Genomic DNA, 19,760 nt, shown 5'->3' on the forward strand with positions numbered 1-19,760 from the left:
AAGTATTTAATTTTAGGATAAGTAAAATCTAAGAACATGGCATTGCAAATAAGGCCAGACTTTCTCATTTTTAATGAAATAAACCCATAATGAAAGCACTGATATGCATGTTAACACTTCAGAATACTAATTTTATAACCTTCCTGCTTACAAAATAGGTCATACATATCTATTGCTGTTTAAAAAACCAAATGCAGAATATATGGTTAATGTACTAGCCGGTGTGTGAGTTCCTTGAGATGACAACTGTTTGCTATAGATCAGACCAATAAAGTTCACTTTGTTAAAATTCTTCTTCCAACAGCTGTAGACATGAAGTTTCTTCTATTATTTTCCAAGCTTTCTGTCCAGTTTTCTATTTTCCTAAGTTGTGCTATAAGCGACCAAATATTATTACCCGCCTAAAGAGGTTTGGCAGTGTTTTGTTACTGAATTTTGCCAAAAGGAGCCAAGCATATGGTAACAGTTAATTTATTGGTTCTTCTAACCTCCAGGGAACTCTTTACAGAGAGCATATTACCTTTTTATCTAACACATTTTAAATAAAAGAGCTGTTGACTTGAAATTTGATATTTCAGTGTAGAAGCTAAGCCTTCAGTGTGATTCAGTTCAGTCTTGTTTAAGGATAAGACTGAAAGTGTAAACATACAAGATTGAGCTAAGACTTCTTTCTTTTCAGCTTTCAGAGGCAGGTCTCTTCTGTATAATTTTAGTGTGTGTGTGTGTTTAAATAAAAATACTGAAGAGACATTTTCTTGAGAAAAATAAGCCCTTCTTTTGTCCCAGCAGTCTTGGAGATCTTTCTTCACTTTTGTTTTAAGATATTCCTGGTATTTGCATTACCAAAGAATGATAAAAGAAAGGAGTATCTTTAGTTTCTTCGTATGTAAGAAAACCAACAAATAGGTTTGTGGTTTGTGACAATGTAGCTTTGTATAATTCTAATGGAAGAATTATTGGAGAGGTAACATTGCTAATATTGTTGCTAATTGTTGCTATGTGCTGTCTTGGACCCGAGTCTCCTCCCTGATATTTGCACACCTCAAAATCAGTCATCTACTTACCTGCATTAAAGATAGCCTTCTTTGTTCCACCTTAGGTGTATTTTTGGTTTTGTAACCGGGAGGTATTGTGAATCTTAAAAAGAAAGCTACATAGATATGTCATCATATTTTCAATGGGATACTTGGGATAGATGATGCCTTAACTAAAAAATACTTAATACTGATTTCTGTTGCTTCTTCATAAATATTCAAAGGCCTGGATATTTTTCCCTGGATCTGTGTTGAGACTGCTCAGATGACTTTTCTCTTATGATTATGGATGATTCTTTAATATCTTTCACAGACTGTTCTTTAGTAGTTTACTTTTCTGTATAATTAGATGTGTTGCTTGGAGTTTGTTTTGGCTGCAGCTTCCCTTTAACATATATCTTCAAAGCCTGTAGTGTGAGAAAGACTGGGCAGGAAAGAACAGCACAGGACCTCGTTCTTTTGAAACCAGGGATGTTTACCCATGGACTTAGAAAGGAGATGACAGGTCTTTATCCTGTCTCTGTGGTGGGTAGTAAAATTAGTTTTTCTGCAGTTAGTAATGAGAGGATACAAATAAATGATTTGCATATTAATTCCAGTAAAAAAGAAAAAAAACCCAAAAAAACCCCAAACTTCTGAAAAATCTGGGTTCCTAGGCTTTAAGCTTTTGTCTTTACACCTGTGTGTTCTAATGTATGTTTCTGAATCTCCTGTCTCTGGCATGATGGTGGCAGAGATGATGACATACCTTAGTGGCACTGTAATGTTTTTCTCTGCTGTCCAGTTTTCTACCAGACACTAAAATGTAAAGCAGGTCCTCATCTGGCTGCACCTAGCTTTTAATGTCTTTAGACAGCTTTACTATTTGTTTCCTTGAGTGAGAGCACTTTTCTTCAAATTCTTTGTTGCCTGCTCTGCTCCCTCCCCTGCAGCAAAGCCTTTATTCTTCTACTTGTATCCTTAAATTACAATAATTTTAAGTTGCTCACTAATATTAAGTCAAACTTATTCCTCTATTTGCTGTGGTTTTCTTCTATTCTTTGATCTTGGACATTGCATGTCTGCCTCTACTACAGGCTGCCTTTTCCCAAGTCTTAGCACTTGTATTGAAATGAACCCTTTTGAGTAAATAGGCTGCAATTCTGTTTCAGTAATTTCCAAGCTCTGGCAGTCTGACAGCCATTTAAGCTTCAGTCTCCTTGTGTTGGGTAGTGTAGCACTTTTCCATAGCCCACTTCTCTTCAGCTTACTTAGCCTTCTCATTCATCTGTGTCTTCACAGAAGCAAGGGCTAGTGAGAGCTGATAGCATTTTGCTGTTTCACAGTTTAAAAAAGTTGGATTGCAATGAGAAATTGTTGTGTTCAAGGCCTGTAAAGGGTGGAGCATAACTCTTCAGAGATAAGGACTTTTGTGATTTAGCCCCAGCCACCAGCTATGAAGACAATTACCTCTACCCTAGCCAAAATCAGCACACAAGGCTAGTTTGTCTCACCTAGGAAGGTCCAGAGGGACTGCAGTAATTTACATTTTAGAAAAATTATGTTGGGTATAAACAAGGAAACTTTGGACTAAGGGACAACATGGATGTTGTATGAATTCTCTCAGCAGGTAATTACACAGGAAGGACTGGGGCTGAAGGCAAAATTGAGAACCAGTTTTGAACATCTTCTTTAGGTATCCTCTTTCAGCTGCCATACACTACAGCTGAAAGTGTATTTCAAAGGTACTTTGGATCTTCCTCCCGTTTGTGCAACAGTTCTAAATTACATTTTAGCATTTCTATTCAAAATGAGTCTGGTTTTTTTGAGTCACAAAAATCTTAATGTTCTTTTTAGCATCCTTTTGATCGATCACATTCAATTTGTTTCCTCATGCTTGTTTATAGAAGAGAAACATTTACAGAAAAATGTGTATTGGGTTAACACGAAAGAGGAACAGTATCATCTATGTGTAATTGTATTCATTAGATAATGACTGGATAGGTAAAAGGTAATGTTTAAAGAAAAATGCTTTTTCCATAGTGTTTTAAAATGTACTTACGTATTACGTTTTAATACAATATGTTATTTATATATATTTATATATTTATATATTTTATATTTATTCTTTGCCTTTTGAATTACTGAACTGCCTTGATTAGTGCTAATTGTTTGGGCAGAAAGGAAGGGAAGGAGTTGGAACTTACAGTTAAGTGCATTATAGAAGTGTAACTATATTCTTATATTCCCCTTAGACCTTATTTAACTTTCTACTGTTTATCACAGAATATTGGACCAGATGGATATTTAGGGCAGTGAGTACAGCCATTTTTATGTCCCCATCCTGTATTGATCATGATTATGCTAAAATAACCATCAATAAGGTTCATCCCACCTACACAGCCTGGCTTCTCTAATTCCATAGTCAGCAGAAAGCTTAGTGGGCAAAAGTTTTTGTATTAGTACTGAGAATGAGGCACTAGCTATTACAGATTTTTTTTGTCATTCACATTCAAATTTAGTATAATAATTCTCAAATTCCTTTGTTCAGGTGTTCGCTAATTTTAGCGAAGTTGGAAGTCTATGCACGTTTTTCTTCTTATTGTCTTTCTTCTCTTGTGAGACCATAATATGAATAATGGCAGATGTCTTATTAAAAGGATGAAAATACATAGAGGGCAGTAGATATTTATCATCTTTTGAATATGTATCACTCTTAAATAAGATGCTTGTGTTTCTGTGGCCTGGAGTTGTAGTGCCTAAGTAAAGTAAAAAATGTAGGTGAGCATTACCTAAAGTTAGTTCAGGCAATTTCAGGTCTAACTCATTGTGAGAGGTACCTTTCTCTTTCCATTAGTTAAGAAGGGGAAAGGTGGTTAGTTAGGTGGTGAAAGCTCAGTGGTGTGAGTGCCGGATGTAACTGAATGTGTACAGGGTGATGTATGGAAGGTAATGAGAGTCACTGAGCTCTGCTACGTGCTATAATGGTCTAGACATGACGTATGAGTGCTTGTTGGAGGTATGCATGTTTTATGTTATCTAATATAATTTTTAATGAACTTTTGGGGGTTTCCTCATCTGCTGAGTTTTTTCTCTTTAACTAAACAGAATTAGTGGCATTAATCTGTTTCATAGGAATCTAGTGCAAAAGAAACAGAACAAAGCTTTAGAATCCGTGAAATATGCCACATTGCTTACATGTTGGGGGAGGAAATAGCTGTGTGTTGGAATATGTGTTGGAAACTGGCTTGAATACTTTCAGCCAAATGCTATAATCACATTTACCTGTGGTTTGGTAGACACATTGTTGATACCTGTGTTGTCACCCAGCACTGGTTCTTGTGCACATAGTTTGAAAAGGCAGGCACTATCTAGAAAAACACAGAGTTCCAAATGAATCATGCCTCTTGGCCAGCTTCTGTTTCTTTCACTATGGCATGTAGGAAGGTGTTAGCTGGCTAGCAAGGAAAATCTAGTCATCCTTCTGCCGGACTGTGGGCTGTCCTGAATGTGCATCCTGTGTATTGCCTGAATTAAGTCTCTTATAGAGGAGAAAGTGCAACAGAAAAATGCGATTGATACAGCAGTGTTCCAAAACGGATTTCGTTGGCCTGAGATGGCTAAGCTCTTGGATGGACTCTTGGTTCTGCTGCAACAAGTTTGTGGGAGGTGATAGGTTCTGTGTGATGGCTGAGCTCATACAATACTCTGGACCTCTCCTGAAATCTGGTGCAAGCATTGTGTTTTCCAAGATGCACAAAAAAAAGAATGTAATTATTTTAAACAATGACCTCTGGGATATTGCATATGTGACAGACTGTAGGGAGACCAGGTCAGATCATGAATCTTTCCAAGTGTGGCAGAAATTCCATACTTTTGGCAATACAATCTGGTTAGTTCCAAGGGGACTGACAGATCAAAAGGGTGAGAGACCTAAGTGAAACTGTAAACCACAGGAAAGACAGCATTCAATACACAGCACTTAACAAAAAACTTGAAAAGATTTTTGGAGGTGATGTTCTCTCTAAAAAGGTGTTTTCAGTTTGGCCTAAGACAGGTTGGGGGTTTTATTTTGGTTAACTAGTATAATTTAAATTTTTTCCTTAGTTTGCACACTGTGTTCCTTGTGAACCTTAAATCCAGTGTTCTTTCTCTCTGTGCCATTGCCAAATTTCCTCAGAGATGGCTTTATTCTGATGTCTTTCCTTTTACCTTGAGTGTAGTTGTTGTCTCACTCTTAATAGTGTGCCTCCTTTAGTAAGTTCAGCAGGTACTGAAAAGTTTCACTGTATTGGGTCTTAAAAACTTTGTTCTTTAGGGAGACACTGTATTTCAGTTTGTTGTTAGTGCCTGTGAGTCAGGTGTGTATCTCTGAATAAGAAAGAGATAGGTTAATGTGGTTTTTTGGATTAAGTTGGGGAAATGGCAATCTGTTCAAGAAGATATTATCTAACAAGATAATAAAGGCAGCTCAGGCCATGACTTTTTCAAAATGGAATTTTAAAATTTGATTCTAAAATATGCGTTTTCTCCTCCAAAATGGCAAAACAATTTTTCAGATATGTTGCATTTTACAGTATTTTCTTTGCTTTCATCTGGCAGGAGCTGGCAGGTATTGAACACTTCTTAACTTTTACTGGGGCATCTAAATGCAAAAAAAACAGGATTTTGAGGGAATGCAATTACAGAAATTGTCAGATCAAAATCTCTTCACATGAATAAAGGATTTTTCAAGAACTAATCTAGCTGTCATTGTTCATGATGAGCAGCTCATATTCTCACTGTATGCATTTGACTTTTGATTAGTTTTAGTCTGGTCCTGTGAACTGAATGCCCATTTGTGGCTGGAGTGTGCTGGGTACAGTTCTGGAACCTAGTTTCTGCCTTTCTTCATCAGAAAGAGACCTGGTTCACATGTCCTAAGACTGTTCTGCAGTGTGATCCAAAGCAATCTTAAGTGCAGATGGTTGGGATAATTTGCTTTCAGAGCTACTCCTGATCTGAAGTACAACACTGATATTCTTACAGCCCCTATATATTGTCCTGTTACTTTTGAGTTATCATACTCTCCAGAACTTCTGTTACAAAAGGGGGTGAATAACTGAAATTCTGACAGAAGGAATGACAAATTAAAGCACTAAATGTGTTTTGATTCAGGTTTACAGCTATTAGTGGCAATTGAGCTCAAGATTAATAGGCAGATTTCACTACTGAGATGAGTACAGCAAACCTAGCATGAAGTTTGCCTGGATATTTCAAAAAAAGAGGGTATGGAAAGTAGTCTTATATGTAGAAGTAAAATTAAATTATTTTCTTATCAAACGTAGAGGTAATTTTTAATCACTTTCATTTCATTTTCATATTAGTAGGCTGGCATTTTCTGCTGCCTATTTTTTTTGTGGACAGCAAACCTGTAGTATTCTAAACTTTATACAAAGTGAAAAATAGCACATTATTACTGGGAACCTGAGCCCTTTGAATGGAGATGTAGGAAACAGACAGCTGCATCCCAATACTATCATGTTATATGAAAGTACATAACTAACATACTAACTTCTAGATGATAACTGAAGAGCTTTAGGTCTCCCTGCTGTATCACAGTGGTTTGTTCTGAAGCTCTTTGCATATAAAAAGAAAGGGAGATAATTATTGTAAGACTATTCTTAAATGTCTGTACAGTAAGTTTCTTTGTTGAAGGAAATAAGGGAAAATTTGTATAGGAAAAGGCATTTGCTGTTTTCCTTTTATGCAATAAATTATTATTATTAGTTTTGCCATCTGCCCTAAGTTATCTTTTAATAAAAATTAGAAAAAAATTAATTTGGAAAACAACAAATTGTGAAATTGAATACTTTAACTGGAGGAGAAATAGCCCCAACTTTTTTTGATAACAAACAAATTTTTAGATATTTTACTCCATAACAGTTTTTAGCATGCACGAGTCAATATTGTTGACTGATCTGATTAAAAACACCTGCTTGCAAGTGGTTCCTCCTTTGGTAAATAAAGAATGGTTGAAAAAACAGATTAGAAGCATAGAATTGTAAATTATACTAAAAATAAGTGTCTTTTCTCTGTACTTGTGATCACTTGATTTGAGTGTTCCTTGCTTCTTATTTCACAAATGCTTGCAATGAGACAAATTGCAGCATCTCTTATCCAGCATTAATGCTTGTGCTGTTTGCTTTTTCCAACAGAAACCATATACTGAAGTAGGCCTTAACATGTCATAGGAGAGGAAATAAGTTTCAGAAATGTTTTGCATTTATTTTATTTGAAACTTTCAAGGTATGCTGTTGCCTGCTGAAGCACTGAGAAGTCAGATCCTTTTCTGAAACTGAAAGGTATTGGGCTCTACTTGCAGCTCCCAGGGTTGCTGTGTTTCATCGAGTTTATTAATACAAAGTGCATAGCAATGTCCCAGCATAAGAACCAAGTGCCAAAACTTTATATTCCAAAGAATGCATCGTCAGGCTGCAATCCTGAGTCTCTGTGAATTCTCTGAGCCTCCATTAATCTCTCATTCCTTCCTTCCATCAGCAGGGTAGGGTGGTGATCTCCCCAGTGCTCACCTGGGCCCTGGCTCTCTCTTTTGAGAGATGGGAGGTGTATGTGAGCCTCCATAGGCTGAGAAAGACTGATAGCAAGGATCTTTGATTCTTTGGACATCAGCTCTGCAAACATGACTTTGTTATATCAAGATGGGCAATAATAGCAATCCTACTTCATTTATCTGATAGGTTTAAAGCTAAAAGACCCATGCAAGATGTTTCAAGAAGCTTAGAATTGTTGTTTGACTGCATGTTTGGAGGATAATTTATTAAGACTGTGGAGACAGCTTTGACAGAGGAGCCCCTAGTTCCTTGCCCCTGCCAGGCTGCTGAGGATGCTGGCTGTAAAACATTGGGGTTAGGGTGTCTCTCTTTGCAGGACCTAAGCCCTGCATGTTTAGAGACTTCCACAGTGGAAGCAGGTTAACTAGGGTGAGCTCAGGTTCTTTGCAAGATTATTTCTCAGTTAAATGAAGATGAAAGGTTTTGAGCCATACTCTTAGGTCTAGGCAGCTAAATTCACCCTAGATTTATAAGAACTGGCTTAACTGATTCTTTAGCCCTCATCTGGGTTTCACTGCTGAAGGCACTGGAGGTTTTCATTGGTCACTGGATTGCAGGCTCTTATGTCAATGCAAATTGCTCAAAAAGCTTCTGTTACAGGAAAAGGAAACATCCAGATGTATGCTGTTCTGAAGAAAAGCACAGTACACTCCATAGCATCCTTTTAAAGCATTGCTTTTTATTTTATAGTTTACCTTCCATGTAATTTCATTTTTTCCTGTGGTCACTATTCAAATAGAGTATAGGCTATAAATATGCATATTTGCTATTGATCTCAATGTGATATGTAAGAAAATGTAATGTAAAACCTTTTTGATGTAACTATTGAGTAATTCTTTCAGCCTTTGTCTGATCAGCTGGCACTGAGGCTAGTAGAGGTTATTATTTTGTATGACATATGAAGAACTATAATTTAGTCTAATGATGGTATATTTTCATATTCACAGTGAAAGGGGTACACGTATATGTATGCACATATAAAGCAGGAAGAAGGAAAACCTATTTTTATGTAAACAGGCATGTGATATGTATAGATGGACCAGTCTGAATATATGTAGAAAATGTGTGTGAATAGATACAGAAAATACTTCAAATTGCTGAATAAAATATTCCCAGATTCTTAGGTTCCTTGCACATAATTTTTGGTTCTTAAAATAATCCTGTGAAAGTGCTGCTTTTATCTTTTCTGTGTGATGATGAACTTTTATGTTGGAAAGTGTTGAAAGTACTCAGATACTAAAGCTTAGATTTGTGTTTTGTTTGGCAGTACACTTCTGTTTAGAATTCTTTTAATGTATCCATTCCCTGCTTTTATATTCATCTGATGGTTGAAGGTTCTGTGAAGGATATTTCTTTGCATATGAACTTATTAAACCAATAATGCTCAAAAGTGAGAAATTTACTTCCCTTTTTTGTTTGTTTTTTTCGTTTTTTATTTTTTGGGTTTTTTTTGGTGGTTCTTTTTTTTTCTTTTTTTTTTTTTAGGTTTGGTTTTTTTTTTTACATCACAAGATAGCCTCTTATTTGAGTTGTTAAATTTCTATTTGCCTTTCTTGATTTTTTTTTTTAAATTTTTTTTTTTTTGAGGGGTGGGGGCAGGGCAGGGAAAATAAGAAACAATTTATATGGCAGATCTAAAGTTTCATTAAAATTGCTTATGCCCTGTCCCAGGCATTTTAAGTGGGCCATCTGTCTAAACATCTCTGCATTTTTTTCTGATCATTTCCTCGACTTATTCATGAGCCATGGGAGGGCTCCTTTGTAGTCTCCATGTAGCTGGTTCAGTCTACCCCCACTGAATACATCTATGTGCTTGCATAACATATCTTTTCACAGTGCTGGAAATTCTCTGAACTTGGTTCAGATGAATGGCCCACTTTCTGAAGGTCTTTTTTTCTCCCTTTGCAAGATTTGTATGCAGAAACTGACCTTGGTGGCTACAGAATCCAGCACATTATTCTTGATCATTTTACAGGCCACCTGCTGTGAAAGTTATGATGAAGGATTTCTTAATGATTCTTTGACCATTAACATTGTTTTAAGTCAATATTTCACTTTTATTTAACTGCTGAATAGGTAATTGCACAATTGAAAAACAGCTTTATGGAGTGTCGTATAATGTGGTTTTCAAACGGGAGGATTTGTTATGATAGTTTGGGATTTCTCTGTTTACATAAAGTATTATTCAGCAAAAATATCAGAAGTGAAGAGGAATTTCTAAGTGTTTTCCCCCTCCTGAATTGGAAGTGAAAAACCCTAGATGCAATTTTCTGATTCTTCAGGAGCTGGTGGCATCCTAATCATTTACATCATGAGTGGTAATTGAGAGAGGGAAGTTTATTTGCCACAAACTGCAGAAAATTGTAGTTTTTGTTGAGTTCCCTTTATCTGATTGGTTGGTGACTATCAATGGCTAGGGCAGAGTTATTACTTGATTTGCTTTTGTGAGTGTCTGTTCTCTTTCATTACTTGTTTTTGACTAGAAAATGTAATAGTTTAATTAATGTTTTCCATGAGCACAGTAAGTATATGTTGACCCAAAATTTTTAGCAGTTGTTTTCAGTGAGGAGAGCAGACTTGCAAGGAAACTAAGGAGTTTTGCTTGCTGTGTTATTCTCAACACATGGCATTTGGGGGATGTAAAAGGGAAATAATGCATTCCACACAGACATCATCTCTAGTTGAACAAACAGCAGTGGGGCTTGAAAATAAATAACTAAGCAGGAATGGTGCTGTTTTTCTTGTTGAATTGCTTAAAAGTTTTTGTAATTGGTGCTTTGGAGCAAAGCCTTTACCACTTAAAGCCAGGCCATCACTTCGGCAGTGTTCCTGTGCTTGTGATGCTTCCCCTTAGAAGGCAATTTGGAGTGGAGAGGTTCAGAACTGTCCTTTTTTGTGTGGAAGGAGTTTATAACACTGTTCTCCACCCACCTCCTGTTGTTGTGGCTGCAGTGCTGCCTTTGCTCTCTCTGTCCCTTTGTGTGTAATGCTCCTGTCAAGGATCAGCAGCACAGGGTTCTCCATGGCCCTGCTCCCCATCCACCTGGCACTCATCTTGCTGTGAAACTTGTGTTTCTTCCTGCAGCCAGTGATCTTTATATGCAAATGAAGTAATTTTATTGTGTCTTTTATGATGGCAAAAATTACACTATTTATATTTTCAGTGGCTTTTTTTTTTTTTTGTGTGAATACAATATGTTGGATTTCAGCCCATTATGTAGAATTTTAGAAGTTTTACATTTTGAGAGTAGCCAGAAGTTTAGGGAATTTTTTATGAACTAGTGTGAAATATATTCAGAGTTTAGATACTTTCTTTGGGAGGACTTAAAAGTCTTCTCAGCTAAGGAAGCAACCTTGGCCAAGAACAAAGATAATTTCCCATGCACTGGGACTTCTCAGATAGTAAAAAAACCCCTCAAACACCACAAAACAACAGAAAACCCTACCACAAATCTCCTTTCTTAGCCTGGTAGAAACTTCTGCATTTCTAAAGCAGTTTATGGATGTGAGCAACTTCCTTTTCATACTTAACAAACTTAGACTTTGATCCTTACTTTTGGACTTCGTAATCCTTATTTATATGAATGTTCCCTAACCACAAATCCTATCAAAATGGAGTCTACTACAAGATAATTTCTTTGAAAGGAATTTGGTTTAATGAAGAACTAGGATTGTCATGAGCTAATATCAGAATCTGTCGTAGCCAGTGTCAGTTATAGTTACAAAACCACAGGCAAAGCTGATTAGCAAAGCTGAAAAATGTCCATGTGCAAATGGATCTAGCAATTCCAGTAGGGAAGTACAACTTGCTTGGTGTTAATGCAGCTCTGGACCTTGCCCTGCTGGGCACTGGTGTTGCAGGGAGAGGAGTTATGTGGCTGTTTGAAACCCAGGCAGAGCAGTGATCGTAGTCATGCCTTTCAAGAGGCATGCATCCTGTTTGGAGATACACTTGACAAAGCTCAGCAAGACAGGGCTGAACAAAAATAAGCCCTGCTGGAGAACAAGACTGTCTTTCCTTTGATGGCCAGCAGCCAGATTCATGAGGTCACTTCCAGTCAAATGCAGTATGAAGCAGGGCTGTGCCAGCAAGGCTGTAAGGAAGGAATCTCATGACACCAGTGGAGCAGATCTACTAAGCTGATTTTGTGATGAGATCCTAGTTCTAATATAAGAAATATGAAGTTGCTATAAACCACTAAATCCTGTTGGTTGTTGCAGTGGAGTGTCATGGAGAACTTAACCAGGTGCTGCCTGTGTTCCTCCTTACTGATGCTCTGATACCAGGAAGTGCAATGAAAATATCTCTCAGCTTGCTGCCTGCTACCTGTGCAGGAAATTCCTCTTCCTCTTCTTCAGGAACTCCTGTGTCTGTTGCATTTCCTATCAGCCAGTCTAAATGTTTGGTGACATACAGGAATTCCAGTGTGAGCTGCTGAGGAATGACATTGCACCCAATAAACCATAGGTAATTCCTTAGATTTATTGTTTTGACAATTTCCATTATATTAAATGTGAAAGGTGACACTTGGCATTGTTAGCAAGGGAACAGGTTATTTTCAGTAACTGTCTTGTGAGCTTTTAGGGTAGTGATAGAGGTGAGCTAAGGTGTTTGGTGAAATTTGATGTAGGTCTTATTTGGCTTGCAGAAGTAAGTATTCAGTATCCAGAAGGATAAGAATGCATCCATTTGTGTCTGATACATTTATCATTTCCATTTCCCCTTTTCAAACCCATAGCCAGGCACAATTTTTGGAAGTTCCTTGTCTCATTAAGTGCTTGAATGTGCACTGTCTTAAGTTCTAGATATCTAAAAACCTAATGTTCTTAAAATAATTGTTGAAATCCTTAGCAAGTCAGTGTGAAGGCTGCAATAGAAGGTTTAGTAATAATGTACAATAGATTAATGTTATGCCAGAAATGATCCATAGAAAAGATATAAAGGTGATCAAATTATTGTCCCTACAGATTTCTTGCAGAAAAATGGAAATGTGTAACAGTCATTGTCGAAGAAAAGCATACCAAAATGTGTTTTTGTTTTAATGGAGTTTAAATCACACCTTCCTGTCTTCCCTTTAGGCCATGTGGTGCACGCTCATGGTAATATATGGTGACCACTTATTAGAAAAGTTGCAGTATACTTTTGGACACCAGTTGTTATAGCAAAGTGGAAGAGACTTGAGAAGCTAGAATGGGGAAATTGAAAATGAATTTACATTTAAATGAAATAGCTGAAAATTGCATGTTTCACTCTGAATTTCAAAGAATGGAGGCTCAGTTCTCATTCCTTTGCCAGGTGTGTGCTTTTTTAAGTTGAAAAGATTCAGGTTTCCTGTACTACTTGATAAATGGTGCAGCCACAGAATGCAGCAGGAATTGGAATAATCCTGCATGTGGGCTATGATGATACATCATTATTTTTTCAGTATGCTTGAAGTATGCTGTGGATGAGATACTTAAAAATGTATATTAGTTATAAAATTAATTGTATTACTTATTTGGCTGAATCTTTTGTCTGTAATTGGCTTTTAATTAAAATTTACTGAGAATGTGATTAAAGAAATAATGATTATATTTTGCCCTTAAAAAGACTGCTCCAGTTATCACTCTTGCTATTCTCCTGCCAACCCACTTTCTCATCTGCTTTTCATCCTGTTTGAGCTAATTCTGCAGCAAGTGCTGGCTGCATTCAAGGGCCTTCTATAACTTTATCAGCATTCTCAGTGTGTCAAGGCAAATCTAGAAAGAAAGAGTGTATTTTCTCCTTATATGCTATTTGACATAAAAATATATTTAGTATATATATTTTTCAAGTATGCTCTCCAACTGTGTCCATAGATTAATGATATTTTATATCCTTCGTGACCATCCTATGAGGCAAGTGCTTCTGGTTAACTTGGGAGAAGCATAAAATCTCTGTTAAAAATTTTTCTTCTGTCTGTTTCTTTTTTAGAATTCCTATTGCTAAATCAAAGAGAAGGAGCTGGGAGCTCTCTGTGCATCTAGGAGATGGAATTTACCCAGTTGCAGTTTCAAAGGATGGCTCATCATTTTCTGTAAGTTCTGCTCATTTTCTAAGAAATTCAGTGCATTCATTCATATATATATATATATATATATATATATATATATATTCATATTCATTCTCGGGACTCATGCCTGTGGAACAAATTTGTATATAATTGCTTATTAATTAGTTTCTAAATTATTCTGTTTAGTGTCTTGTTTAGAAGTGGCATCTTATACTCCATTGTAGATATATGAGAGCAAGAAAATAAATCCAATGTTGACAAAAATTGCATTACCTTAAGGTAGTGTTTAGAAAAACAAATCAAAGATCCAAAGGAATTGAATAGGCAGTCATACTGGAATGGCATTATTCAGCACTCTGTGGTAGAACTGTATGTGGCCATAGTAAAATGCCAGTGTTCCAAGATGTGCTTATTCACTTCAGATGAATGTGTATAAACTATTGTTTTCTACAAATATTCTCAGGTCATTTCTTAAGCACTTAATGTTGTCAGGATGAAAGGCAGAAGGACAGACCATGACAGTAGAAGAACAGTAATGCTGTGTTTGGTAATTCAGCCCTTCAGCATAATGAAGCCAAGACACAAGCTGGTTGAAGTATTAAGAAGATGAATTTATAGGGAGGACTACTGTTAATGGTGATTCACAACCAAAATGAGATTTTTTTTTTTTTCTAATAGGCAGTTGACTTGGATAGTATTTGTTGAGTCTTAGGCACAAGGTTTCAAAAGGGCCTTAATAAGGCAAATTTTCTTAGAATGGCAATGACACACCCTACTTGCTGAATTGTTGTTTCACAAGCAAAGGCTAAGTCTGCATGCAGATTTTGAAATCTATATAATGCCCCTAACAGGCATCCTGTGAACTTGGCTACAACCCATTCAAGCAACAGAGCACCTCTGTAAGATTCCAGCCCGGTTTAGAGTTGGGCTGGTACTGGTTTGTGTGGCAGATATCCCTTCCCAGGAGCAGTCATTGCCCTCAGCCTTTCCACCTTTTTGTTGCAGCACAAGAGCTGCCTTCTGCTGTGGGGATGAGCCTGCTGGCTGCTGTGACCTCAGAAATCTAATTCCCATAGTTAGACTTCTCCAAACCAGGGAGCTGTTTAGCACAGCCAATTACACAAGCCTACATCTGCATACGTGCACGCATTTTTGAGAGATTTGCTTGAGTACAAACCTGTCTCTCACTTTTAGTGAAAATTCTAACAGTTGTGATGTCTTGCAACAGTATGAGAATTACAGCCAGTTTAACAAGATATATATATATATATATATATGTGGAGTCTGATTTCTGATCATTTGGTTTGTTACTCAAGAAATAACAAATGTGGAAGTTCCTTCTCATATCCTTGTGTCCCTGCAGTAAGTTATTCCTTCTACCTTCTACTGCTAGGCAAGGAGGCAGGAGTATCCCTTAGTGACAGAGAAAGGGAGGCCTAAGCACTAGGGAGAAATTAAGGGTGCCAGGTTAGGTCCTGCGGTGTGCCTAAAAGCCTGGGCCAGAGGGATTTGTGACAATTGTTTTTGCATTTTATTTCCACCCTAACCATGCCTGTATATTTGGGGAGATATAGTTCCTTATTTATTTGTATCTGTTAATACCTGTTAAAATAAATTGCATCAGGTGTATTTCAGAAGAAGTCTATTTCAGTTAAACCATATACCTATAAAGAGAGAGTGTATTAAAAATTGCACCTGAGCTTGTGTATCTAAAAAACAGAACTCTTTATTAATAGTAGGGTTGTTTAGAGTTAAACTTGATTTTATTGTTACTGAATAAATAGCAGAGGCCATGTTTTTCTTCATCAATAATTTTCTTTTTCCTGGTGTTCTCCTGTGATTGTGCTGCAAACAAGAGTATATAGGAAATACAGCACCATCAAAAATCTGAATTGTTATTCAAAACTTTACAATGGAAAACCAACTGCCTTAAAACTTCAAAGAAAAATCAAGACTAGGAATGAGAAATCTTGTTTCTGATCAGGAGGTATAACGTACCATCAGGAAAAAAAAAAAAGGGGAAATTCAAAGCTTGCTTTATGAACTGCTGTCAGAAACACAAACCTCACTTTTTGAACTTCTGCATTTACTTTTTGCTATTGAGTTGGAGTGACACAGGCTCCTGCCTTTGTGGGTTGTGTCCCCTCGTGGCTTGTGACAAAGATAGCAGAATCTGTGGTGCAGTTAGATAGCCCAGTGGGAGGGCCACCTTCACATTCCCCTTCAGAAGTTTACTCGTGCTGCAAACTGTGCTTTGCACAGCAGCATTCGCATCCTGATTTACTTTGTTTACCACAGGGACCCTTCCAGCAGTGTCTGCTTTCTTTTTTCCCTGTAACTCTGCTCCACTCACCAGCCAAGAGCTGCCCACCTCGCAGTGTGCGGCGCGTCGCGCTCTGTGCAGGGAGTGCGAGCAGCAGGCTGCTCCATGGATCCTGCTGTTCCTCAGCATTTTGGGCTATGGGTCATCTGTGGTTTTCTTCATTTATCAGGAGATTCTTAATGAATTGTGCAGTGTTAACTGCTTTTCGCTGCTCTTTATTTTTCAGAATTTTGAGTTTTGAAACCATCTGTTTTTAACGATTTTGTTTGTAACAGAGGTCCTTGATGGGGGCTGGCTTTAGGCCACTTTAGCAGCCTTGCTTCCCAAAACTGAAGGATTTAAATGAAAAGTGGTCAAGTGTTAGCAATGCTCTTTGCCTGAAGCTTTGCAAACGAAAATATTAATTTTTATGATTCCTGTAGCAGTTAAAAAGTTCTGCGAATCCTAGTTTGATAAATTTTATCTTAAAAGAGAAATAACATGATTTTTATTCTGAAGTTTATATAAAATAATTGTACTGGAATTTTCAGTACCAGACAGTTGTTTCTGTTGATACCCTATCAACATAGCAAATACTTTTGCAATTATAAGATTCCGTTGACCTGACTTGAGAATTAAAATTTAGCAGCCTTGGTGGGACCTGCTTGCTTGTGTACAAAGAACTTGCCAATTAAATTGATGTAAATGTAATTTATTCTTTTTCTCTTTGTTCTATATATTAATTGCTAGAATCTTTAAACTAACTACTATTCATATATATACCACTTAGTTTTTTTTAGAGGACAGATGGTCAGATTCTTAGCTTTGATTAGTGTTCTTCTTGTGCTTAAAATTTTTTCTCTTGTCAATTGAATTAAAGATCTTACAATCAAGATCACTGCTAAAATAGAATTTGAAGGAAGAATACCTTCCTTTACATGAGACTAATGCAAAACAGCAACAAACATCCCAGAAGCATCCCACTACCAGACTCTGGAATCTTTTGTTTACTTCAATTGCAAACAGGAGTCTTTCCCATCTTGCCATTTTCATTTTCTAATCTGGCTATCAAATTTAATTATTTTATGATTTTATTGATTGAATTTTGCTGTTGAAATTTGGAATCTGTTCTTCTTTTACACAACTCAACTGTTCTGCAGGGTACTGAAGGGTGGGAGAGACAAAATCAAATGGGAACCCACATGTATTGAGGAAACCTAGTTAGCTGTGCGGTTTCCCTGCAGCATATGAATATGACCCTTCAAAACAAGATGTCAGCTGCCAAGGATGGTCTAGTTCCATTGTTTATTCATAGGATGGTTTGAGTTGGCAGGGACCTTAAAGGTCATTTAGTTCTAACCCTCCTTCCAACCTAATTTTAGTTCAATGGGGGAATTTGTAACTGTATTCTATGCAATAAACTTAATTTTTGAAACTATTTTTGCCATTATCTATTTTATAATTATTTGCTAGAGTGCAGGAATACTCTGTCTTGAGAATTCTTTATTGATGATTTTGCATGGTTTCTCTGCAAGTAATTGTTATTCTCCTTTTCATGTTTGAAAACAGTCCTTTCTGTTAGAGTTCCTAATCTCTGTAGTAAATGCAGACCTCCTCAGACCGCTTAGCCTCATCTTCTCATCAGTTTAGTTGTCAAAGAATTTCCAGATGTTTTCAGTTATGAAGTAGCTTCTTATCATTGAAGTTGTTTATTTTTTATTTTTTTTTTAAGCATAAGGTGTCATAGTTCAGAAGTTACTTTGGGAAAATGGAAATCTGATATATTTCCAGAGGGACCTGTATAGGTCAAATGCTGAATAAGAGGAATAGAGAAAGCTAAATTCCTTAATTCAGGTTGTTACTAGAATGGGCTACCATTTTCACAGAACACTGGATCACTTCCTAAATCCAAAGTTAAGAACAGATAAATGTAGTACAGATATGAAATATGTAGAAAAAAAATTTGAGGTTTGTTCAGTCTAATTGGAAATTAATGTTTTAAATAATTTTTAGGAAAAAACACAGTTTTTTTCTCTATCTTCTTCTTGAGAAGTAAAGAATTTATTAGATACCTGTGTGGGTGGAAAATCAGCCTGTGTACCTCTTAACATTTCCAAGAAAAAACCTATTGTATAGTATGAAATGCCAGCATAAAAATAAAATCTAAAGCATTACTGCTATCATTATTTGAATACATGCTATATGGTCAATATAGAGTAGGTCCATATTTATGTGAATGCTTTACTGTGGTTAGTGAATTAGTGTTTAATTATGGTTAAGCTTTGACTTCAAAATCAAATATAACAAACATTTAATTTGGAGAACTTTGGTGTATTCATTTGCTGTAAATTTCATGACTGATGAGTAAGTTGATTTAAAAACTATTTTGGGAAACATTTTCATTCTGCTGTAAATTCTTTTTTGGAGGGAGGAAAAAATACCACCCAAAAATCAAACAGAAGTATGCAAAGCATCAAGTGGAACAAGGAATAGTATAATGGAAAATCAGAGCAATGATACAGAAAGTTGCTGTAAGCAATCTTAGTTCACATTTACTTCCTTAAACACAAATGTGAATGAAGTGGAATAGCAATACAGTGCATGTTAAATTCTGTCTTTCCAGTAGTCCATGTAGAAGAATAACATTGCCCATCTATCACTATAAAATTAATAACCTTGTTAAGGGAATCAGTAAAATACCAGAATTAATATTACTAGTATTTTACATTTCTTATATGCTTCAGGCACATAACTAATTGGTCATATGGAAAAATGTGAGTGGTGCATTAATAGGGATGAAAAGCAAATACCTGTAGGAATTAAAGCAATAAGAGGAGCAGCCAGTTGTAATACTAATTACTATATATCCCTAGAAGCAGTAGGTGAAGACTTTCTGCTTAGACAAGTTCTAAGTATATATTGTTATGTGTTATATATTTGAAATAAAATGTATTGTTGTTCCCATATCCAATATTAGTTTGAATGAAAGGGAAGTGCATGTGTAAAGGCACTAGTGGGTGAGATGAGATCTGTTAGATAATCCTTACAGCTGTAAGCAAACTTTCCCTGCCTTTTTCCACATGGTTTGCATTTTTCTTGCAGCATAGCACATAAGCTCTTCATTGCAGTACATGTACAGTTGTGCAAACAAAACTCTGTTACAAAGTTCTATGGGTTGTATATGTATAGAAACTATTGTTGTAAAGATTGTATACCTACTTTCAATCTCTTAATTCAGGTTCAAATCCAGAGCATTTTCTGTTTGTAAAACCTGTGTACTGTGTATAATGTCACTTCAATGCAATATGCATAATCCAGTGCTGTGGTGAGAGCAAAATCCCTAATTTCTACCCTTGCAAAGCACTGGCTATAGTAGTTGTACTCCTGCTTGTTGATGGGCTCTCTGGCTTTACGGATCCTGCATTCCTTTTTCTGTAGTGACAGATTTACTGTAAGGGTAGAGGTTGCTCCATCCTATCCTGATGGGGTGGGGACAGGTGCTCCTGGGAGGCAAGCACTCTGCTCTTGAATCTTTCAATCTGAGGAGAGCACTGATCCCTGAGTTTTGACTCTGTGGCAACTGCTTTAATTGCTACATTTCTGTGACTGCTGACATTGTGGTTTTTTAATGAAAGTGGCCTTGGCCTCAGTATCTTGTTGTGAACTCAGTGTTCCTGGTATGCATTTCCACTCTGCCTCATTGAATGTCTCAGAAAGTTTAAGTGCTGGGATCCCTTACATGAAATAGAGGTAAATATTGAGTATACTCGTATAATATTTGTATGTACTTAGATGTGCT

The 19,760-nt window shown here is 36.6% G+C and overlaps 1 protein-coding gene across 1 annotated transcript in view; it reads left to right on the forward strand.

Annotated features, from left to right (window-relative positions):
• Positions 1-19,760, forward strand: part of PCCA (propionyl-CoA carboxylase subunit alpha) — a 267,652-nt gene that overhangs the window by 149,032 nt on the left and 98,860 nt on the right. The window contains exon 19 of the mRNA XM_056498008.1: positions 13,581-13,683. Coding sequence (XP_056353983.1) covers positions 13,581-13,683 — 103 coding nt within the window. The remainder of the gene's footprint in view (positions 1-13,580; positions 13,684-19,760) is intronic.

Source organism: Oenanthe melanoleuca, chromosome 1 (assembly GCF_029582105.1).
Source record: "Oenanthe melanoleuca isolate GR-GAL-2019-014 chromosome 1, OMel1.0, whole genome shotgun sequence".
NCBI lineage: Eukaryota > Metazoa > Chordata > Aves > Passeriformes > Muscicapidae > Oenanthe > Oenanthe melanoleuca.